The following is a 25,916-nucleotide window of genomic DNA, read 5'->3' on the forward strand; positions in this document are numbered from 1 at the left end:
ACACCCTGCATCATCTAGCCCTGACCACATCCCAGGCTCCACGCTCATCGTTCTGTTATTCAGATGTAGGTTCAGACGCGGTCCTCTCAGATACACAGACACGCTCACTCTCCTTTACCCTTGGCCCTCAACCCCGTTATTTGAACAAACTGATTTAAGTAACTAGTTAATTAAATTTCATGAAGTTTTTAAAATGCTGCTCCCCAGTTGCAGCAGTCACGTTTCAGGGCTCATCGGCACGTGTGACTGGTGGCCCTCCGCCATGGCAGAGTGCCACGTGAGGGCAGGGGCCCCAGGCTTCCCCATTGCCATGCTCGGCACACAGGGTGCTGCCCATGTGCTCCTCGTGCCTGTGTGAGGCCTGGCACTCTGCAGGTGCTCAACACTTACCAATGCTGCCAAAGTAACGGAGCACCATCACTGACGTCTCCATCACCCTCTCACTGCAGTAAGCTTCTGTAATTTTTAAATACCGGCTATGGAACCCAGGGCCTCACAAGCCCTCTACCACTGAATTACATCCCAGGCTTTTTTATTTTTTCTTTTGACATGGTCTAAGTTGCCCAGGCTAGCCTCAAACTCATAATCCTCCTGCCTCAGCCTCCCAAGTCACTGAAACCACAGCTGTGCATCACAGCACCTGCCTTGAGTAAGTTTCTTGAAGTTCTTTCAACTGGGCAAGTCCATGACTAACTGCTGACATCAGGTTTCCATTTCCAGTAAGACAAAAATATCTTGCCATTTCAATATATTAGGAGAAGTATCAATCAAAAGCTATGGGGGAATATGAATGTGCAGTTAGGACTGAAAGAGTAGAATTCTGAAACCTCCTCTGCGTGCTACCCTGCCCAAACCAAAGCAGCTACCTTCTCATCTGCTCACATGCTAGACTTCAACCAGAATGCATCCGAAAAAAGGCCTATCTGAAAAAGGGTGAAAAGAACAATGATATAAAACTTCCTGATTTTGTTTTTAAATATTAAAGATATTTGAACTCATCTGACATAAATAAGAAATAAAATGTATTTAAATCTTTTGCTTCGCAACATAGTTTTCTGATTAAAAGGAAATAAGATAATCATAATATGCCCAACTCAAGTAATTTATTACAGAAAAACCTGCCAACCGTATCAAGAGGTGTTCACATCATCTTGACAAACATAATGAACAGAATTTCAACAACCTCCAATCCCTGCTAAAGAGGTTGAGACATTCCTTGATGCCCTGTCCTCCCTCTGAGCCTTCTTTCCCAGCTCCCTACTTCCCTCTGATTTCATGATCTTCCCACACTGGGCTGGTGACCCCCACCAGCTCACAGGCCATGCCTAAATGGCTCAGATGACACCTTCTCAAAGCCTACCTGATCCTCTCTAATTAATATAATCTGCCCCTTCTCTGCATTATCATAATTTGCATGAATCACTTTAATGACATTTAGCTTGCAGTGGTTCCCATTAGAGTTATTCAGTACTTTCAGCTTTTTAAATAAGCACTTGAAGAACCATACCTCACACACATGTAAAATTCCCTAATTTAACAGATACCACACGAACAGAACAGAGAAAGAGACGTCCAGTTATATTACAAAGCAACTCAAATTGGCTTAGTTCATAATTACCAATGTAATTTCAAGCAAAATCTGTTTGGCTACAAGAAGCTCAAGGCTGTTTCTGAATAAAAGTGTGATACCTGGAGAATAGTGAGCCTCAGAGAAGTCAGTCTGAAACCACCTCTGCTGACACTGCTCCTTAAGTTGAAGCATGTTCTCTCACTCCTTGAGTACACAGACAGTGCAAACGGAAACTTTTAAAATCTATTAGGAAATACAAGTAACTAGGTTAAATACCCTGTATTTGCTAAACCACCTCTCCCAATCTTCACCCAAGCAGAACCACTGCTGAGACCATGCTCAACCATGTATCGACAATGGATTCTCTTCTTACCTCCTCCAGTCTAATGATCCACAGGAAACAGCTGACTTACACATCCATCAAACACCCATGGTAATCACTCTAAACACAGGGACAGTCAGTGGCTGACATCATCCTTCCTACTCTTTATTGTACACCTCCTATAAGAATGGCTCTGAAAGGACATTTTCACCCAACTAGTATCTTGCCATCTCATGACACCAAGTGACCACTAGTACCTCTGCGGTCTGACCACTCCGCAGTTGTCTTTGGTGCCTCCCAGCACTCAAGTCAGGGTGACTGGGGGGAAGAGCAACAGAATTAAGAGGCACAACGATAAGCAGGGTTAATTATCTATGCATAGCTTTTAAGGTGTTCTAGGATCAGCAATTGGCAGTGTGGAGAAAGCAGATGAAAAGTTGGGGTGGGAACGTCTAGAGGGTGGCTCAAGACAGAGTAACCTGCCATATGCCTCGAAGGAGAAAGACCACCTCCCCAAACCTTGTTTCTTCTCTTCTTATAAGCCTCATTCCCTCCCACCCCAGGGAGCTTCTCCAGCACGGACATCCATCCTGACTCGCAAGCATGGCCTCATTTGATGCAGCACACCCCAAGGAAACACATGTGACCAAGTGTCCTACAGCACTCACACTTTATCCTTTATGCTAGCTAGCCTTGGGTCACTTTCATGAGCGCAGGGTCAGCACGCGCAGCAATGTTACTTAACGACCTAATCATTCCAAGAAATGGCATTACAGGAAAGTTATTAGAAGGAAGACTGTTTCAGGTGGGCTTTGCAAGCAACATAGGAAAGGCAAAGACACTCTCAGCTCCTCCAAGCAACACAGCACTGTGTTGGTTTACTCAACCTGGTCCTTTTATGTCAGTGAGGTCAGGAATCTGCCCCATCACAAGACAACAAAAGCCTAAGACAAAGTTGCTTCGGCTCACCTGGCACCTCAGGTTCCTGCTGCCCTTCCTATCTCTGGGCTTAGTGTCATCATCCATTAAGTAAGGGCTGAGTCCACACCACCTCCAAGACTACCGCTACTTCAAACTCTATAAAATCCAAGGAGATAAGTGAAACTACTGTCAAATGAGAATATTCTCACCCATCACAAGAGCACATTACCTCTGTGACAGCATTATTCCAAAAGTATGCACCTGACCCTTGCTTTCACTGACAGAACTACACAGTCAATGATAAGAGGGACTGAAGAAGTGTGATAGACAAGACACACTCTTTTTCTTAATTTTTGTAGCCAGTCTCTCATAGTTTCCTTTCTTGGTATGTTTTATTGGAAGAGAGATGTGTTTAAATTAAGGATATGAAACAAAGACAGGCCTGAATGTGTACACCTGTAATCCCAGCTACTCGGGAGGCTAAGGCAGAAGGATCCCAAATTCATGGCCAGCCTGGGCAACTTAGCAAGACTCTACTTCAAAAAGAGCAGTCAGGGAGAGTGGGGTGGGATGCAGATCAGAGGTAAAGCACCTGCACAGCATGTGAGGCCCTAGATTCAAGCCTCAGTACCACAAAAAAAAAGGGGGGATATGAAACAAAAATATAATTTACCTTCAACCATAAAAGTTACCTATGTGGAAAAATAATTTCCCAATTATAAAAATGTTCACTGAAATTTTTCAAATAATTTTAAAATACAAAAAAGAAAAAGTTATCCCTCATCCTACCCACCAAAGATATTTTAAGAGTTAGATATGCAACTGTATTTTATATAAAATGAAATATTATATGTAAATTTTATAAGGTGACTTTTCACATTACAACATACTGTTATAGATCTCCTTTCATCTGAATTAACAATGGTTAACAATGGTTTACCTCCTCCTTTTAAAGGTTATACAGAATTCCACTGTAAAGATAAAATTTAGTGAGTCTTCATGGAACCTCATTCTCGCCTCTTTAAAATTCAGCCTCCTGAGTCTGTGTGTGGTGAGCCACAAAGTTGAGGGTGAAGAGCAAGACGAACTCATGGGAGGTGAATGAAGCACAGGAAGGCTGACCCACCACCACTTTCTGTTCTTGGCATTTGGCTATCAGCAATAGCTCCTTTTGTTCAATACTAACCAGATTAGATTTTTATCACTGCCAATTTCAGAATTCCAGACAACCAATGAATTTGGAAAAAAACATTCCATGAGTATGTTGTACCTGATTGTTCATTTCAGTCCTAACATCCATCTGTGTCACATCAGACACTAAAGATGCATGAAATAAGACCAGCTCACAGAAAGTACTGAGGGGTATCATTTTATCTTCTAATAAGTTATACGTGGCTAAATTTTCCAACTTCAAATACAGCTTGCCAAATTAGAAGAAAAGAGAACACAAATTTTAAGTTAAATCTTAGATAACAGAGTCATATTCCATTTAAGTTATCTCCTGTCCAAGTATTCTTTTACAATTACACTGCCTGTAACAAACCCCATGAAGCAGGTGAAATGGGGATGTCTGTGACAGGAGTAACCCTTCTCAGAACTGTAATTCAGGAACAAAATCAAAGTACCTTACCCAAGCAGCTTATACCTTATACAGCGGACGACGAACGTCAATGGGACAGTTCTGTATTACTTCATCAACAACATCCGAGATGGACTCCATGAAGTCGGGTTGGCAAACTAAATTGTGCATAAATACAAAAGAAATGTTACACATTCACTGAAGCAGCACAAAACCAAACAGCCTTTCTAAAAAGTAACTAACAAATACACAATTTACTGTAACTGAAAACACATCACACTGGAATGAGGCATGTCAAAAGAAAAGAAATACAGGTGACTAATCACAAGTGCACAAAGTGACGTTCTGAGTCTCCTCAGAGATGAGACTGTGGGTTTACTGAAAAAAAAAAAAAAAAAAAAAAAAAAAAAATATATATATATATATATATATATATCCAAAAGCAGCAATATGCACCAGCCCTGCATCACACATGCAGGACTCATGCAGTGAGAAAGGAAAGAACATGAGTCCAAGCATCGTGACATGACAGCACCTACAGGGTCACTTGTGAATGTCAATGACACGAAAAATTAAGATAGAAGGGGAAGTATTCAAGGAGACATTAAACCTGCTTCATGTGGTGTTGGAGGCTCTAAAATCAACTCACAAACAATAGCACTACTGAGTACACATCCTTAGACTCAATTCTGTCAGCTAACTTATGAAAGCTAAAGTATATGTCATTCAACTCAACTACATTTGAAATCTATTTTAAAAATCAAGAAAAGCGGGCTGAAGTTGTAGCTCAGTGGTAGAGCACTTGCCTAGCACAAGTGAGGGCACTGGGTTCAATCCTTAGCACCACATAAAAATAAATAAAGGCACTGTGTCCATACAGAACTAAAACAAAAATTAAAAATTAAAATTAAAAAAATCAAGCAAAGCCTTAATGTGCAAGTCTCAGAAGAAGGAAGCAATAACCAGTCATCCAACAAGTAGACATTTGTTAGTTTTAATGTCTACTGTAAATTGATATCGTCAAAAGTGTTGGTATTCACTGGATATTATTCATTAGGTGATTACTATTATTCATTAGAATACCAATGAGATGTAAGATATACACTTTGTGCCATTTCCTTGTACAAAATGCTCACATATATATATCTAATAATAGGCAGCACTTTTGCAATCTACTAAATATAAACTGAAAATACACCAAAATACAAATAAAATGCATTGTATATAAACCTTAGAATATTGCCCCTTAATTACTGCTTTCTATAAAAGTTTAATAATTCCTTTTGAGTACTAGTTAAAATAATAACATCTGTAATTTGTGCACTACTCAATAATAGTAATAATGTCAGCCCTCAGACAGAAGCTTTACCTTTACCTAAATGATCAGGGGACACAGCAGGACCAACAGTCTTGGGTTGAAATTGGGATAAGGAAGGACAATCACAAAGGTGAAAAGGTTATGTGGTTGTCCTACTTTTACAAGAGGAAACCTGCATACAGTTCTTGATTTTAACTAGCTGTCATCAGTCCATGCCCCTACCAACTGAGATCAATTCCAATTGCTTATCTTCTAGTGCTCTTAAACTTCCTCCTAATCTTAACAAGGGACAATCCAGTTCAACTATTAAGGCAGACAAGTCTATGAAGAGGAAAGTCAATCAGATGAGCAGACAAACCAGCGGGACTGCCCACACACTTGCTGGACTGTTACTGGAAACTCCTCTTTACACACAGCGGGTGGCAGCACTGCTCCATGCACACTGCACTCCACACACTCAGAAGAACAACAGCTTACCTCTGGGTGAAAGAAATATTCAGGTCCCAGGAACCTCTCATACCCAACATCTATAACAAACTTCTTCTGGTTGATTGCATTGATACCCGTGTACTGTTTGATCCACTTCCGAGGATCCACGTCATACTTAGCAAACTCCTTGACTATGTCAGGGCAAATGTAACAGTATTTCTCCTGTATATGCACACAAAGACATCACCAGGTATTAACACCTATCCAGTGTCTCTGCCCTACACATGCACAGGAACCCCATGCATTAAACACACCCATGAAATCAGATCTGCCCACAACTTGACTCCAGTATGGAGGTGCTATCCAGCCTCACATTCTACCACCTTTCACATTAGACACGCCACACTTGGACAGGTAAGTCTGCTTTCTCTGAAACTCAGCTAGGAAGTTCAACCTTGCTCTCTCAATTTGTTGCCCTATTATGTGAAACACTGTCTAACAGTGTCCATAACATAGCAGAGTACCCTGTCTCTATCCAGTCTCTGCTTGTTCCCTCAGGTGCCCCATCTGATGCCTGCCCAGGCAACTCTCTGTGATCCGCCTCTGGACCAGAGGACCACACTAATCTGCTGAACACAGCCACTGTCCACATCCTAATGCCTGAACTACGTGTGACACTAGGGAGTGATGCCCACCTACCTGTTGTTCATGCACCTAGAGTGCTGCATGCCTGAAGAGTGCACCTTGCTGATCAGGTATTCTAAGTCACTTGATCAACAAACGCTCACTGAATGTCTCAGCACCAGGGATACACAAGTGAATGAAATGCACAGATCCCTGCCAGGTGACACTCCAGCTGAGAGTCAGGCAACAGGCAGACGCAATAAGTAAACAGCACAGTATGTCAAAAGGTGACAGGTTCCACAGAACAAGGGAAAAGCAGAGACATGCAGGGGGGCCTGAAGTCACCCGTCTGTGGCTATTCAAGAGACCCTGTAAGCGGTTTCTAGTCTGGCACCAACAATCAGCTTGAGATGTGTAAAGTGCTTCCTGAGTACCAGGTGACACTCATGTTCTTGGGATCTTTGCGCTGATCACCGGTCCACAGAGCTCAACTCAGTAAAGCAGCAGGTGACATCTAGCTATCAGTTTCTCAAAGTAACCTCCCTGGGAGGAGACAGCCACAGGACACAGCATTGCACCCCAGGGGGCACTCACTATATAATTTGGAAGGAATGCCCTTTTGCAAGGATCTCCACAGGATTTCCATAACATTAACTTTAAAGTTCTTAAAATACCTAAGTTCTAACATATTTTAATACCATCTTCTGGATACCTGGATCTCAGGGTCAAAACTGAAACACAGAGACAGTGAATAAAGTCAAGACCCAGTGTGAGGCTCAGGAAGGCACCTCATGGGTGGTACTGCTTGCTTGGGAACGCTGACTGAGAAAGGGAACACTCAGACTCCCAGAGTGACCCTGGGCATCAGGAGCAGGAGTTCAGTTCTGATTCACATCTGAAACAGATGTGAGGGGCAAGGAAGGTCGAATCAAATATCCAAATTTGTGTTCCACTGAAGAAAGGTAAAGAAAAGAGGGGAAAACCTTGGGAATATTTCAGTCTTTTTTTTTTTTTTTTTTTTAAAGAGTCTTCTGAAAACCTCCCCAGAGAGGAAGGGACTAACTCTTCTCGTTTCCTCAGGATTCATCACGTTAGTGCTGAGCCCCTGTCCCTGGAAACTTCAGTCCCAGGGAGGTCAGGTTGGTAGCATCCTACTTGCAAGAGCTTCCCTATACCTGCCTCCCCCATCTCTCGCCCTAAAAAATGCCTGTTTTTATCTAGTATAGATCAAAACTTGGGAATCATTCTGGTTCTTCCAATCAAGCAGCCAGTTATGAGGTGCTCAAATGGAAGAAAAGTACTAGATTCAACTAGCACCCCCACCAGTGACTCCCCTATAGCTCAGCAACTATGAGCTGTATGAGAAAGGAGATGCTCAAGGCCACTGGGCACACCCCCACATTTAAATTCTTCTCCAAAAATGAAGTCCTTCCCTACTTATCTGCATAGTAATTAGATCTGGCTTACCAGGGACCTCTTACTTTTTTTTTTTTTTTGCAATTTAATCTTTTTTTTTTTTTTTTTTTTAATGTCTTGATTGTGCAACCTGAAAAGAAAAAATAAGGCTAAACTAATAGACTGGATCAAATTGACATTCCAAATAAGGCCCAATAAGCCATTTTTCTTTTAATTGTATTAAATTCTAAAACTGCATGTTGACTTTTCTATTATGGTAACCAGGGTCCACCAGTACAGGTGAACTGTTTAATGGTTCTGGATCCTAGAATGGCGTTGTTCTGAAATGTTCACAAACATGGCAGGCTCCACTGGATTCCTGGTGGTCACTGCTGCTGCTGTGATTTAACTCCTAATTCTAAATCAAAGCATGGAGGGAGACGTGGAAGCAATGTTCAGCTAACTGAAGGTTGTTTAACTGGCTATGATTAAACAGAGCTGTACTACATGCGCTGGTGGCTCTGCACCAGTTATCAAGCTGTTATTCACAGAGCCTCAACAGAGGTTCTGAGGTTGAGCCCAAAGCCCTCAACCCACCTAACTCAATGGTAAACAAACCAAGGTCCACACGCAAGGGAGAGGAGAGGACAGGGAGGAAGGAAGGAAGGAGCAGGAATGATGGCACCAAGGGCAAGTGTCCAGACACCACCCCCAACCAGCCAGTTTCCCATCTGTTTTTACCTTAATGGCTTTTGCGGTCTCCAGTGACTGCTCAGGAGGGATTCCACCTCCCGCTCCCTTAGCAGCTGTTGAATGAAATACGTAATATCTCTACCTGCAATCGGGATGTGTTTGATGCAGCTTCCAATGACATACCCTTCTGCCTGGAGAAGAAGAGGAAGCAGAACAGCCCACGTAAGTGGCCTACAGTCAGGAACCATATGCACTCACTCACAAGATCTCCAGCCCAAGCTTCTGTGCCTGCCCCTGCCTGGCACAGCCAGCACCTACTGAGCTACTCCACACACTAGTTCTGGAGGTCCTTCAAAATGACCGCATGTGCACTTCCACTACTATTTAAAGTTGGAAATTACTCCAATAGCAGAGGTTCTTCATAAGAACCCAAATGATGTCATTAGGAACATGGGGTGCAACTGAATAGGACAGTTCACTTCTAACTGTAATGCTGTCTGGGAGAACGGTAACTCCACTGGGGATTTTTTCCTCTTTAACCAAAGGAGAAAGCTTTATTTATGCATCGTAAACTACAAATCTACTTATATGTAAAAGTCAACAGTGTGGTGAAGTGCACAGGTCTGAGGTTCAAGTCCCAGTTCCACATTTGTTAGCTGCGTGACTGACAAGGTGAACACGCCTCGGCCTCAGCATCTGCATCTAGAATACTAAGCAAATGATACCCGAGGGCACTTACAGTATAGATTGCCAAACACAAAGCACTATTTTATAATATGTACTAAGTACTCAAAAAAAAGTTTCATTTACCATACCAAGAAACAATTCTGGTTAGTTAACTGAACACTACATCATGGCTCAGGGCTGGACTCTCTCCACTGCCTTCCTGAGTCAGTGAAGCCATGTTTGTCAAGGGCCAGGAAGGGACACCACTATGACTCTGCAACTCCTCGATAGAAGAGCCAGTTCCACACCCCCACAGGGGCAAGGGGCCCAAGTCTCCCTTGTCATCCCTCTGCGGGCACAAACCTGCCACAGAAGCCACGGATGTGGTCCAGCTTGCTCTGCTGGGGTGTGGTGGGGAGGTGGTCCTGGGGAGAGCAGGCACTGCCCACCATGATATCACCACACAAAGATGCCCCCAGGCTTCAGGCTGCAGCACTTCACAGCTTCTGTGCCACATGCCCAGCAGAGACCAGGAGCAAAGAAGTGCCCCACAGACTCTGACCCCCAACACACTGGATGCAGCTAAGTCACAAGGACAACTTACAGAATTCTTCCTATGTTTTTTCTGGTGTATCTAATTTCTAGAAGCAAAAGAAGATATGGCCTTGCAGCAGAGTCCAAGTATTTATAAAATATTTAAAGGTGGAGATAAAAGATACGTCCAAGTTATTAAAATAATAAAGATCAACCTGAACCCATAAAATGGTACCTTCCTAACACAGTTTACTCTATAAATCACATGGTAACATTTTCTAAAATTAACCAGTGACAAGTGCCAGTGTCAGTACAACATCAAGACGTGCTCCATCCATGTCCAACACCAGAAACATGAACCAGTGAGTTATGCCATGCCCACACTATGTCATTATTAGATATTTTTTCAGAGTATTTGATCATAAAGGGAAAACATATGGTTAAATTAACATGCAAAATATAACTTTAGGATTTATATAATTAGAATACAAAATCAGACAGGATATTCTAATTTTGCTTAAAATGTGTACATGCACATGTGCATGTGTGTATACCTGTTTGTCTCTTAAGAAAAGACCTAGAAGACTACATAACCAAAAGTACAATTGGTTCTCTGAGTGGTTTATGGGTAATTTGATTTTATTTATATTTTAACCAAACTTTCAGTAATCAATTTTGTAATTGGGGGAAGAAAATGAACCAATTTACAGTAAAAGTTTTTAAAACCAACTTCTGTGGTCCTGAACACTATGTAAAATGTGTTTTCATTTCTTTTCCTAAACCAGAGGTATGAAACAGACAAAGAAGCAAAGGGAAGCAGCCCCTGTGCCCCTAGCACCTCGTCCTGGATCTCACTGCAGACTGAAACATTGGAGGCACCACGTCAGAAAGCAGAGGGCTCCGCTTTCCTAAGTAGGACGACACTAGCAGCTCCCAGCAATTCACACAGTGGGGCTTTGCAATCAGTGCACAGTGCTGGAGGGAGCTCACACTCCTCTTCCCCGTGCAGAGGACACCCTGGTAGGGGGAGTGGGTTCCCTTCCTGACTGCAGGCACATCAGTCACCAAGCCTTTCCAACACCGTGATCTTCACCTTTAAGGTATTAAAAGCATTACAACATTAGGACATCATTCCTTCAGCATCTTGAAACGAAATAGTGACTATTTTTTCAGTTAAAGTAAATGATTTTTTTTTAAAACCCTAATTTGCATTTTTAAAAGGAGGTATAATTACACACCCATTCGCATATATGCAGAAAACTTATTTTGTAAAATACATAACCAGTAACCATGGTTACTGAGGAGACCTGAGGGAGGATGAACAGGAATAAACCTGACTTACCACCGGATAACCAAATGATTTTCAAAAAATCTAATTTTAAATAATTCACTGGACCAAAAGAAAAATACAAGTTTCTCAAAATCTGGAATTAGGAGTCACTTCCCTTTTGATCATAAAGGGAAAACATATGATTAAATTAACATGCAAAATATAACTTCAGGATTTATATAATCAGAATACAAAATCAGACAGAATATTCTGATTTTGCTTAAAATGAGTATATGCACATGTGCATGTGTGTATACCTGTTTTGTCTCTTAAGAAAAGACCTGGAAGACTACATATTGTTTCAAAAAAAAAAAATCAAAACCAAAAAGAGCTATTACAGAGCCTGTTTGTCTCTTAAGACCTGGAAGACTACATTTTTTTTTTTTTTTTTTTTTTTTGGGTGGTGCTGGGGATTGAACCCAGGGCCTTGTGCATGTGAAGCAAGCACTCTACCAACTGAGCCGTATCCCCAGTCCTACATATTATTTTTTAAAAAATCAAAACCAAAAAGAGCTATTGCAGAACCTTCTGCAAGTCAAAATATGCCACCTCTCCTTCTTTGTTCTTAAATAAATTTAAAAAGCAACAAGCAAATTTTCTAAAGCATGAGCCAATTAAGGTCATACACATCTCTTTATTTTTTTTTAGATGTTGATAGACCTTTATTTTATTCATTTATTTATATGTGGTGCTGAGAATCAAACCCAGCACCTCACGCATGCTAGGCAAGCACTCCACCACTGAGCCACCACCCCAACCCCACTCACATGTTTTTGAAGAGCACAGACATAACCTTCCACATGGGCATGCAGTGCACCTACAAAGCTGACGTCCAAAATGACATCTACCTCCCAACAGCTCAGGATCATAAGCCAGGAAATGTTTCTATTCATCAAATCATCCCGGAACCAAGCAAAACCTCAGGAAATCTCAAACAACCGCTGATGTTCCGACTGGAAAAATCTACCATCACACTTTTAAAACTGCGAAAGCCATAAATCTTGAACATCTTTTGCATTCTTTCCTACATAACTGGGTTTTTAAAACTCCTGTTACCCTTTATAAGTACTTTCGAAGTGGTATTTTAACTACCAAAAGTGTTAGGCTTATTTGTTTGTTTTAACTGCTTCCCTAATCTCAAATCAGGTATTTGGCCTCAGAGTAAAACATGAATCAGTATGCTTACCACTGGGATAACATGGGTGACTCCATCTCCACTGTCGATGACGATCCCTGTTAGTGTACGCTCGCCAACCTGTCGAGATGTCCAAGAGGCTGCTAAAGCCAGCACTGCCTGGAGAGAAGACAGAAGGCATCAGTACCTTCTGAGAGAAGACCTCAGGCATTAGCTCTGCCTAACTGCCTGAGCTTCCACCAATAAACTCCTCCTTTCTGAATGTGTCTGATTCTTTCCTTTCCCTATCCTCCATCTCCCTTTTCCACAATCTCAATTCCAACTTAGGCAATGAACGCAAAACTTCATGTACTTAAACTCTAGGAATTACATTCTCAATAATTAAATCTAAAATTTTACAAAGCCAGTAAAAAAGCCAGTAAAAAAGGACTTTCATTATAGAATCAAGTTTCAATTTCTAATCCACTGACTCACATGGGACCACAGGTTGGCTGCAGTAAAATCACTCATAGAGTTTTTAAAAATACACATGACTAGATCTCCCACCCAGAAATTCTCTCTGGCAGATCCAGGATGGTGGTTCTCAAACCCTAGTCCTCAACCAGGCACAGCTTCGTTGCCTGGGGAACACTGACAACATCTGGTGCCCTTTTTCACATTCACACCTGCCAAAGGAGAGGAAGTTGCTGGTGCTCTGCCTGTGGGTACAGGCCAGGGCTGCTGCTAAACATCCTGCAACACACAGGATGTCCTTAATTAAGGAACTGTCTGGTCCAAAGCACAGAAATTAGAAAAATCTGTTGTAAGATGAAGTCTAAGATTTTTACTTTTAAAAAACGCTCCAGGTGAACTTGATGCAGAGGCTACTTTGCATGCATAGACACTTTTCTAAAGTGTCTCCGTATTTCATGGACTTGAACAACTCGGGAGAGAAAGGTGTATGGTAAATAAACTTATAAGTGCTAGAATAAACAGATTCCTTCAACTCAGGAATTCTCAGGGCTTTTATTAGGCTACTAGGTGCTCTGCATCACCTCGAGATACAGAAGAGAGTTTCCCCAAAATCAATTTGTATGTGAAATGCCTCCTCCTGCCTTTCTTAGAGGTATCATGCAGAAAATACTTGAGACATACCCATCTTATTTATTCCCAGCTACTTCAATCATTCCCCTGTATAAGGTGAAAAACATAAAATCGCAAAAGAAAAAGTCATTTTGAAGGGTTCTGCAAGGTGCAGGGAGCCTGGAGTCTCTTGGAAGCAGGATGGCACAGCAGGACGCACAGGAGCAAGTGAGCACTGGCCTCCACAGTACTCACTCTGGTTTTCAACAGAGCCTATAGCACCTGTTTGTTTTGTTTTGTTTTCTGATCAGAAATAAGTGAAAGAAGCTAAAAAGAGGACTCTCCTATCTTGTCACTCAGAGGAAAATACACTAGACTGTTCATGGAAAAAGACAAAGTCAGACAAACATATAACAATGTTATAGATATATTTAAATCAGTCATGGAGCAGTCTCTATAGTGCTTTAGCTCAAACTGAATGGCACACGCATGTGTGTTGAGGGAGTGGGAAGAGGAAAAACTGCAGCACAACTCTTAACAGTGGACCTTTGAAATTTCTGCTTCTTCCCCTGCCAGACAGGTAGGTTCTTTGGGAAACACAAAAATAACTTTGTTTTACCTGAACTGCGATGTAGAGTCCTGGTACATTAAAGGATTCAAACATAATTTCTGCAAGATATTCTCTATTTTCTGGTGTATTCAGTGGAGGTTCTGTCTGTAAGAAAACATTATTTTGTGTTCACCCAAATTTCATGCAATGACATCAGAATTATAAATTCTAACATAAAAGCATGTTAGCAAGGATATTATACAACTGCCTAAATTTACAATCGATGTACACCTAAAGTGACTAATTTAAGGAACTATCTACAGGTTGTAAGAACTTTGACATGGCAGAGTGAAGACCTTTCTGAGGCCTCTTTTCTCAGGACCCACCCAAACAAGAACAAGCTACAGAAAGGGAGACTGTGTCTTTGGTAACACTGAACACCCCAAGTAGGCACTCAGGGTACAAAAAGGTCTGGGGGTACAGCTCAGCAGTAGAACACCCTGGGTTCAATCCCCCGTACCAAGAAAAAAAAAAAAGAAAACCTTCCTTAGTTAACACCAAAAAAATAAAATAAAATTACATCCTGGGGTCAGAGACCCATCTGAAACAGATGGGTTCAAAAGACCCAAAGTCAACACTATCAGAAGATCAGAAATAATCTAAGCACTCATCACCAAAAACTGGTTAAATAAATGATGCTAAACCCATAAAATGTAATACTTTGCAGCAATTTAAAAAGATAAGCGCTATATGTGTGATAAAAAACCATCCCTACATAAACTGCTGAATAGAAAAGAAAGCTGTTTACCCTATGTAATTTATGATTACACAAAATGGTATGCCTTACGCCATGTACAGACAGAGAAACACATGTATCCCATTTGTTTACAATAAAAAAAAAAAGAAAAGAAAAGAAAGCTGTCCAGTTGCAGTCAAATATTCTTTTATATCAACAATCTGTAATGAAAACAGGGGTGGGGAAGGGAAAGAACTGCACACATAAAAACGACTAAGATGGTGAATTTTACAACTTTTGCATTTCTTACAATTTTTTTATATTAATTATACTAGATTTTATTTCCCTTTAAGTTAAAAGCTAGAACATAAAAAAAGTTTAACTTTAATGTAGAAAAAATGAGACCAAAAGTTTGTTATATCCCAATTAAAAATACTTCTGATGGATGGGAAAACTGATCAGGTGTTGTTTCTTGAGGGAGCAGGGATCCAGGGAGGGGGTAAGGAGACAGGTTAATGCCCAGCCCTTGCCATCCTTTTCGTAAGGACTCTGAGCGCTTTGAGAAAAATCTGTATCAAGGAACCTACCCATCCCCCTCATAAAATATGTAACTGTGGAAGGGAAAACCACAAAATCTCCTTGACCGGTAGGAATAAGCAGACTAGGTACTAAGAAAGTAACTGTATATGTGTGTGTGGTGGAAGTCTCAGATATGAAAATTTGAAAAACACTGAATTAGAGGGATGGGAGGAAGAATACTACAAGGCATTTAATATAGGATGTAAAAAATAGAATTGTTACAGATAAAAGGAAATCTTAAAAGAAATTTGTAGCAGAAATAGGAAGTAACTGCCAAAAATGTTCTCTGAACTATGGGAGCAAGGTAGGGCCACTCCTACTTTTTTTTTATTTTTTTAATTTGTTCTAACTAGTTATACATGACAGTAGAATGCATATGCACTTTGATATATCATACATAAATGGGGGTATAATTTCTCATTTTTCTGATTGCACATGTTGCAGATTACATCAATCATGCAGTCATGTACATACATAAGGTAATAATGTCTGTTTAGTTCTACTATCCTTCCAATCCCCATATCCTCACCCCTCCCTTCACTCCCCTCTACCTAAAGTAACTCTATTCTTCCCTAAACCACCCCCTCCTTATTGTGAATTAGCATCCTCAATCAGAGAAAACATTTGGACTTTGTTTTTTTGGGGATTGATTTATTTCACTTAGCATGATATTCTCCAATTCCATCCATTTAACCTGCAAATGCCATAATTTCATTCTTCTTCAAAGCTGAGTAATATCCCATCAAATATATGTAACACATTTTCTTTATCCATTCATCTACTGAAGGGCATCTAGGTTGGTTCCATAGTTTAGCTACTGTGAATTGAGCTGCTGCAAATATTGATGTGGCTGCATCACTGTAGTATGCTGATTTTAAGTCTTTTGGGTATAAAACGAGGGGTGGGATAACTGGGTCAAATGAGGGTTCCATTCCAAGTTTTCTGAGGAATCCCCATACTGCTTTCCATAATAGTTGCACCAATTTGCATTCCCACCAGCAATGAATGAGTGAACCTTTTTCCCCACGTCCTCACCAACATTTACTGTTGCTTACATTCTTGATAATTGCCATTCTGACTGGAGTGAGATGAAATCTTAGAGTCGTTTTGATTCATTTTTTACAATTTAAACCAAGACTTTTTAAATAAAAAATTTGCCAGGAGCAGTGGCACATGCCTATAATCCCAACAACTCGGGAGGTTGAGGCAGGAGGATCAAGAGTTCAAAGCCAGCCTCAGCAAAATTGAGGTGCTAAGCAACTCAGTAAGATACTGTCTCTAAAGAAAATACAAAATAGGGCTGGGGATGTGGCTCAGTGGCCAAGTGCCCCGGAGTTCAATCCCAGGTACCCCTCCCCACTAAAAAGAAAAAGAAAAATCTCAAGGTGTTTGGTTTATTTAGTTACCATTTGTATTTAAAAAAATTTTTTAAAGTTGATGTCTAACCCACAGGTCTGCACACCCTCACCTCTACAAGATGAGCAACCAGCTGACGAGGCACTTCCTCTGGGGCCAGGGGCAGAAGGGGACAGACAGAGGGCTTTCCAGGCACCTGTCTGGCTCTGCACTGCTGTGTACCACTCTTAAGAAACACCAACAGACCCACCCACCAGCTAGGCCAGCACTTCAGTTCAGACTCTGGGGCAGCAGCTGGCACAAAACTCCAACTACCAGGCGGTGCTCTTGCAGTCGCTGTAATCAGAATCCAGTACCTCCCGTGGATGGAAGGCAGAGGGCAACCGCAGAAGGTGGGAGAAAAAAACAAGAAATCATACTCAAAAGCAGACTCCAAGTAGAGGACCTAAAAGGCACTCAACAACACAGTACTTATTTTAATGTGCCCAACTCCAAGTGCAATTAATATAAAATTTCCTTACACTGAAATTCTACCTCACTCCAATCAGAATGGCAATTATCAAGAATACAAGCAACAACAAATGTTGGTGAGGATGTGGGGGAAAAGGTACACTCATACATTGCTGGTGGGAACGCAAACTAGTGCACCCACTCTGGAAAGCAGTATGGAGATTCCTCAGGAAACTTGGAATGGAGTTGGGCATGTTGGTGTACGCCTGTAATCCCAGCAGCTCAGGAGGCTGAGGCAGGAGGATTGAGAGTTCAAAGTCAGCCTCAGGAAAAAAAAAAAAAAAAAAAAGCAGGTGCTAAGCAACTCAGTGATACCCTGTCTCTAAATTTAAAAAATAGGGCTAGAGATGTGAGTGTCCCCGAGTTCAATCCCTGGTACCCCCAAAAAATTTTTTAAAAAAAACTTGGAATGGAACCACCATTTGACCCAGCTATCCCACTCTTCAGGATGTACCCAAAGGACTTAAAATCAGCATACTACAGTAATGCAGCCACATCAATGTTTATAGCAACTCTATTCACAATAGCTAAGCTATGGAAGCAACCTAAGTGCCCTTCAATAGATGACTGGATAAACAAAATGTGGTATATATACACAATGGAATATTACTCAGCCATAAAGAATGAAATTATGGCCTTTGCTGGTAAATGGATGAAACTGGAAGATATCATGTTAAGTGAAATAAGCCAATCCCAAAAACCAAAGGTGGAATATTCTCTCTGATATGCAGATGCTAACACATAATAAGTGAAGGGAAGGAAAGAAAAGTTCACTGGAGTAGCCAAAGGGGAATAGGAGAAAGAGAGGGCGATGGGAGTAGGAAAGATAGTAGAATGGATTAGACGTCACTTTCCTAGGTTCATATATGAACACATAACCAGTGTAGTTTCACACCATGCACAACCACAAGAATGGGAAGTTACACTCCATGTATGTATAATATGTCAAAATACAGTCTGTCATGTATATCTAAAAAGAATTTTAAAAATGCAAAGAAGATTAAATTTCCTAATATCTGTAAAGTGTCCAAAACATAGTTGGCACTACCAATGTTAGTGAATATTATTTTAGATTACTTTCACTAAAGCACATGAGTAGTACGTGCAGGTTCCAACAGTATCTGTCCATATGAATCTCTTAAAGCATCACCTATCAATCTGAAAAACATACTAATAATATAACCTACCTCAGAGGATGGGATTAGAAAAATGAATCAATACTTATGAATACTTAAAACAGGCATATAGAAAACGGGCATATAGAAAGTGCTTCATAAACATCAGGGCTAATTGTCAAGGATTTATCTCCTACCAGAAGAAATAACATACAATTACTAAAGAGACCTTATAACATTGTTTCTTACCCTAAAAACCAAGCACTGTAAGCCAACTTTATAACATAGAGGGCAGCATCAAAGAAGAAGGGTCAGAAAGAAATGAAAAGCAGTCAGACATGCTGGTGCACACCTGTAATTCCAGTGACTTGGGAGGCTGAGGCAGGAAGATGGCAAATTTGAGGCCAGCCTCACAATTTACCAAGGCCTTAAGCAACTTAGTGAGACCCTGTCTCAAAATTTAAAATATAAAATTAAAAAAGGCTGGCGATGTGGCTCAGCAGTTAAGCACCCCTAGGTTCAATCCCCAGTACCAAAAAAAAGAAAAAAAGAAAGAAATGAAAAGTGGCTACTGCAGTCAGGGAACGTTTCCTCTCTGTCAGTCAAGAGCTGCCTGTTTAATCTGAAGCAAAAAGGGAACCTAACAAAGCCAGGTACAGTGTGGCCTGCCTACAGTCCCAGCAATTCAGGAGGCTGAGGCAGGAAAAAAGCATGTTCAAGGCCAGCCTCAGCAACTTAGCAAGACCCTGTCTCAAAAAAATAAAAATAAAAAAGGGCTGGAGTGTAGCTCAGTGGCAAAGGGCACTTGGGTTAAATCCCCAGTTACACACATGCACAAGCGAGCCTTAGAAAAAGAAATCCCAAGAATCAGGTTCACTCTGACTCCCTGCACTCTCTCTGGGTTTAAGTTCAATATCAAATAATGATCCAAATAAATCCCAGACAGATGAAGACTAAATACAAGCACCAGAAGATAATAGGCTTTACTACTTAAAAATGTATAGATGTCCAAAGAAAATAACTAAAAAAGAAAGGCAATGAGCCAGGCCCAGTGGCACAGGCAGGTAATCCCACCACCTCAGGAGGCTGAGGCAGGAGGATGAAAAGTTCAAGATCAGCCTCAGCAACTTAGTGAAATCCTGTCTCAAAATAAAACAAAAAACAAGCCAAAAAAAAAAATTTAACTGAGGAAAAAATATGCTGCAAATGTAACAAATAAAAAGCTTCCTACCTTAATTACATGAAAAAGTTCAAAGAATACACAAAATGTGGTATCTACATACAGTGGGGAGTCATCAGCCTCCAAGGAAGGAAGCGCCAACACTACAAAGTGGAAAACCCCAGAGACACTGCGCTGGGTACAGCCAGCCAGTCACAGGGCACCAACCCGCAGCACTGCACACACCTGGGTCCCTGGTCATCAGGTTCACAAGACAGGGAAAACAATGGCAGCAGCTGGGACTGGGCAGAGAGGCGGGAGCTGCTCACCAGTTTTAATCTGGGAAGACATGAAGGCTCTCGAGGGGTGGTAACTGCACTTGATACCATCAAACCACAGGTTCAAAAATGGCCAAGTTTACATTAGACATATTTTAACACAACAAAAATGTTTTAAGTAAAAATAAATGTCCATGGAAATAGTAAAAGGGAGAAAAGCAATAAAACACTGGTAAATAAAAGCACAGGACATATATGAACAGGCAACTCACAAAAAAAAAGAAATACAACTAGCCAATATGTGAAAAAATGTTGAAGGTGAAAGTTATTAAAAATGCAAACAAAAACAGTGAAATTTTATTTTTTTGAAATTTTTAATGTATTAAATATTCAAAGATGATATTAGTTGGGCATGGTGGTGCACACCTGTAATCCCAGCTACTCAGGAGGTTGAGGCAGGAGGACTGCCAAATTTGAGGCCAGCCTCAGCAATTTAGCAAGACCTGGTCTCAAAATTTAAAGAAAAAAAAAAAGTGCTGCTGATGCAACTCAGCAGTAGGGCAAGGTCCTGGGTTCAACACCCAGTACCATTAAAAAAAAAAAAAGGAAAGAGAAAGAAAATGGAAGAAATGTAGTATTGTCATATCATGTATAAAATCATATAAAAACGTGGATAAAAAGATGAAATGAAAATTACTCAGTTACCAATAACTACGTTACTGACAGCAGTATGAAAAGCTGGCTGGGTCTCTTCCAGACAGACCGAGTCACACTTAAAGCTCCGCTTTAAGGAGGGGTACCTTCGTGCAGGCCCACATGAACTCCTGTGCGGCTCCCTGACTGGCTCATTCACAGAGGAACCTGAGCAGAAGCAAGACAGCAGCACGGCAGGAGCAGACGGTGCCCATCTGCCACAGCTGCTCCTGGGCCTGCTGGCTCCCTGCTGCAGGGCCACTCCCGGTGGGCGGAACCCAGCCGCAGGGGAAGGCAGTGGAGCTCTGGCTCTGCCAGCCTCCACACCCGCGAGAGTGCCCACTACAGCAGGCTCTCCGCAGGCTGCACGGACACTCTTGAATTCCTCACTGACTGAAGAGCAACAGGCCCAGATAAAAGTGTTCCCCAGGCTCCTTGTGAAAAGGGATGACTAAGTTCTGGCCAAAAAGGTGCAAAAGCTGATAAATACAGTTCTAGGAAAATAGACTCAGTAGTGTAGATTCCCTTTTCTCTTATCCCATTCTTCCTTTCTACAACATGGAAGTGATGACTAAGCCGCAGCGACCTACCTGGGAACATGAGGCATCTCACCATGGAAGCCACGAATGAAAGACACTGGAGAAGAGAAACCCCTCATGACACCAGGAAGCGCCAAACCAGTTTTAGACTCCCTACTATAAATTTGTTTAGGGAAAATAAAACCACTAGCTTGTTTACTATTTTTTATACCTCTTATTACTTGCTGCCAAATACAATTCACCAACTTTGAAAAATTAAAATCCACATACTTCCATTTAGGGAATGTTCACCACATACTTATTTCTTTTGGTTCTTGAATCAAATCCAGCATTATTAAGGCCACATCCTCAAGTGCTCAAAGTTACATCACAAGCCTCATCTCTCCCTATTCCATTTCTTCCATGTCTACCACCATGACTTAGTAATTATTCCTTTAGGATGCAAAGTTAAGTAAAATTTTCCCAAACCATCATTTACAACATGATCCAAAATGAGATGTCACATTTTTCTTGGTTGTTTTTTTTTTCATACTAGGCAAATGACCAAAACATCACATGAATGCAAACTACATGAACATTTTTATTCAAAGCAATGGTAATATTACCACCTGGTACTAACTAAAAATTGAGTCATCAATGCCACAAAAAAAAAAAATCAATCCATATTTCTCAATAAAGATAGCAAAGTAAATACATGAACCTAATATTAATCCACCCTCACCCCTTTGTAACTGCAGTAAAGAAACATTTTTTAAAATACAAATCCTCAAGGAAGAGAGATCAGGAGGAAGGGTAACAACTCGCTAGAAGCCAGAGAGCTTGAGAGCCAGTACTAACTGAGCAAACCCAGGGAGTTGAACTCTGTGTGGGGACAAGGCAGATCCAAACCATTCTCAGAACACAGAAAGGGAACTCTACAGTAAGTAAGGACACATGTGATTCAGATGGACAGCACTGTTAATAAAAAGCTACCAATTTTTAATTTCACTAGATTCATCAAAAAAAGTTCTTACACAAAACTCTAACCTAAACTTTACATAAGAGATATCAAGATAATCATGAATTAATATATTGAGCTCTTAAAATGCCAAGGATAGTATATTTTATTTTTGATGATCAGAGTTAATTTCCAACATGTGAATGTCATGATTCCATCAACCCTACAGCTCGGAGCTGGCTCCTTCCAGGCTTCTTGGGCCTGTGCAGCCCAGTTACCCTTAAAACCCAGTGTGCTCAAAACGGAACTCTTCTTTGTCTTCCCTCACAAATCTCTTCTAATGTGTCCCATTTCACCCAATCCACTACCACCTCTGAACTAAAAGTTCTAAAACTGCGTCATCCTTGGTTGCTCTTAATTGCTCAATTCTAACCACCAAGACCCACCAACAGAACCTCCTATACATCTCTGCCACGTACATACAATGTATCCTAACCAATTGCATCTGCTTCAAAACAATCACCACAGTGACACATGTCTGCAATCCCAGGAGCTCAGGGGCTGAGGCAGGAGGTTCTATAGTTTGAGACAACCTGGGCAACTCAGTGAGACCACCCTTCTCAAAATAAAAAATAAAAAGGGCTGGAGGCATAGCTCAGTAGTTGAGTGCTCCTAGGTCCAATTCCCAGTGAACCCAACCACATTAAAAAACCACAGACAAGCTCATGGGAGTACAAACAAGAACAGTGAGGCCAAATAAAACAGGACAGGAGAAACAACTGAATAATAACACAAATGATTCTGTTCCATCCTAAGAAGGATCTGCTGAGTGGTTTCTCTCAGCTGGTCTCCTTTTCCACATACTCTCAAAGCAAGAGCTTATCCCTAGACTGAGGGTAGCTTGACATGTAACCCCAAAATGTACCCCTAAATGCAAGTCTGCTACCTCAGCTGGTGCATCACAAAGTTCTTCCACGTTGGGAAAATGGGTTCCACTTGTTGAAGGCTGCCACATCCACCTCTTACACAGGCTCTTACTCAGACTCCCACAGGTCACCTGGACTGTAACTTCACCTTATCACTTTTAAGAGCCCCACAGAGCTGCACTGCCCTGAGCTCCAGCCTTGCCTCGTCAGGCAGTCATGCCCTCTTGCAGGGTGACCACAAAGCCTGTGCTGGTCACGTGGCCTAGCCCTCAAACAGTACCAGGGCTCGCAGCTCCACTGCCTCACACCAGGCCACACTGCCCCACATCCTCCTTCCTGACCAAGCTCCACCTCCCGCAGGGCTTCTGCCACACTAATATCGTCATCTCCTCTAAGTCTGCACATGCGGTCACGACTGGCCACCTGCACAAGTTGCTAGCTTGCTATTGTGTGAGTTACAATCAAAAAGTTTGCTAGTATGTGTAAACCCTTGGATTCAACCCCTAGCACAAGAAAATTTCTTTGAAGTCTTAACTCAGTTGCCCTCTGTGACACACTAAAATGATTCCCATCCACTACCCACTCAACCCACATGACCATGTGAGTTAAGTCCCTGAACTGCCTTGAAAACATTCAGTGTCAAGAGCTCATTCTCACAGTACATGTCAGAAAAGATCATCCTGTGAGCTTCTGAGGGACCCATAATTTAAGTCACTTAGATTCTTGAACCAAGAAGCCTTCAATTAATGTCACAATTCAGTATTTCATTTCCCCTGAATTGTTTCACCAACTGAATACGTAAGGAAATAAACCTAAAAGAAATAAGATCCATATTACTTCCTCAATCATATGCAAATGAACTTATAGAATTCAAAGCACCAATACAATACTTTCTTATATTTTTTTAAATGATTTTAGTTGTAGATGGACACAATAACTTTATTTCTTTTTATGTGGTACTGAGGATCCAACCCAGTGCCTCACACAAGCAAGGCACACTGAGCCACATCCCCAGCCCACTTTCTCATATTTTTAATAATAAACTTGATTATTTTTCAACATTTACTGAAGGTACCTATTTTTAGCAAATGGACTTTTCCAAGTTCACATCAAACACCTCCAATTCCTTCCTGGGAAGTGACTATATTTTACTATCTTATATATGCCAGTTAAATTAGGGAGAAAAAATCCTCTTAGTAAAAGTGCCTGTGGGCTGTGTCCTGCATTTGCTCCACAGGCCAAAGAGTAGATAGATGTTCCTTCCTTAAGTGAAGGAGGAGAACTCCCATCACAGTAAACTGAACAGACAGAAAGAAGCAGCTAAACATGGTGCCTGCTCCTAAAAGCCTCTCCAATAGGTAGGTAATGATATGCTAAAGAAGGGAAAATGCCAAGTCTGACAGGTGGGAATCTGTGATTTATTTGGGTCATAAAGAAAAAGTCACTCATATACTTTCAGTTTCTTGGCTCCATTTATTTTACATAAACCACTATACAGAAAAAAAAAAAAAAAAAGAGTGGTCTATAAAACATGGTAGCCAAACTTGATAATTCCAGTGAAAAAGATATAACTGAGGAAAAAGACCAAAGCACTTTGGGCTGGGGGGTGAAGCTCAGTGGTAGAGCACTTGCCTAACATGTTGTGAGGCCATAGGTTCAATCCCCAACATCACCACCAAAAAAAAAAAAAAAGCACTTTCAAGGACATACTGTAACATATATTAAATATACAGATTCCATTAACTATTAGCCATATAGATAACATTTTTAAACTAGATCATTCTAAAGAAACATTATATATTCTAACATTAGAAGGAATTACATACTTGGATCTGGAACCTTTTGACATTATACTTGCATAGGAAAAAAAACCAAAGTTAAATTACATATTGTTTAATATGTAGTTTATGTTATTTGAAACTGTTCTCTATGAAGCAAACCTTTTACATATGAAATTAATTTAAGCACAAAATTAGCATTTCATGGAAAGAAATATGTAATATTGAATAAAATAATTAAAATAGATCCCTGAGATATTTCATCTCTCTGTAATGCTTTGTTTGAACAAGATTAGTTAAGTATCATAATCAGAGCCCACATCTCAGCTCAGTTTTATTTTATAACAACATTTAAACCCAGAAAAGAGAACATCTTAACTCAGACTCTTCTGCTATCACAAGTGGTAATAATGACAGTGTCTAACTTCTCAAGGGCACTCAAGTACTTAGGTGGTTTCCTACCTAAAACTAGGTCTCCTCCTATGGTACTTGGTCTGTTTAGGTACCTAAGTTCCTACCAGGGTCCAAGAAATTAGTCAGGGCCCACAACCCTCTCCAGTCCCAGAGAAAGAATCTAAACTAAGCTACAGACCAGGCGGTTCCATTCCTCTGACCAGGCTAGGCTTGGGCAGACCAAGCAGATCTGTGGGGAACGATTCTAGAAGAGGGTTTTCTAAACACTTTTTTTTTTTGGGGGGGGGGTGGATACCAGGGATTGAACTGAGAGGTATTCAACCACTGAACCACATCCCCAGTCCTACTTTGTATTTTATTTAGAGACAAGGCCTCACTGAGCTAATTAGTGCCTCACTGATGATGAGGCTGGCTCTGAACTCCCAATCCTCCTGTCTCAGCCTCCTGAGTCACTGGGATTACAGGTGTGCACCACCACGCCTGGCTCTAAATTCTTGAAAGGTGATGAATAAGGAAAACCTTCCCTCTACATCTGATCAAAAATATGTGAAGAGGTGACTAGGAACTTGGGTAGCAATCCTGCAGCCTGAGGGGAACAACAGAAAAGATCAAACTAAAGGAGGATTCCACTTCTGATTGGTAATGTAAGCAGCCCTAGAACTGCCTGACTCTGGCCTTCCTGTTCAGCGATATAGGAAGCCCCTTTTGATCCTGGGTGTTTTTATTAAGCTTTGTTATTTGCAAAAAATAACAGAAAGTCTAATTCAT

At 41.0% G+C, this 25,916-nt stretch overlaps 1 protein-coding gene across 1 annotated transcript in view; it reads right to left on the reverse strand.

Annotated features, from left to right (window-relative positions):
* Actr3b (actin related protein 3B) overlaps nt 1-25,916 on the reverse strand; it is a 69,005-nt gene that overhangs the window by 14,459 nt on the left and 28,630 nt on the right. The window contains 6 exon segments of the mRNA XM_047562270.1: nt 4,459-4,550; nt 6,181-6,361; nt 8,900-8,946; nt 8,949-9,042; nt 12,568-12,675; nt 14,198-14,293. Coding sequence (XP_047418226.1) covers nt 4,459-4,550; nt 6,181-6,361; nt 8,900-8,946; nt 8,949-9,042; nt 12,568-12,675; nt 14,198-14,293 — 618 coding nt within the window.

This window comes from Sciurus carolinensis, chromosome 8 (assembly GCF_902686445.1).
Source record: "Sciurus carolinensis chromosome 8, mSciCar1.2, whole genome shotgun sequence".
Taxonomy (NCBI): Eukaryota; Metazoa; Chordata; class Mammalia; order Rodentia; family Sciuridae; genus Sciurus; species Sciurus carolinensis.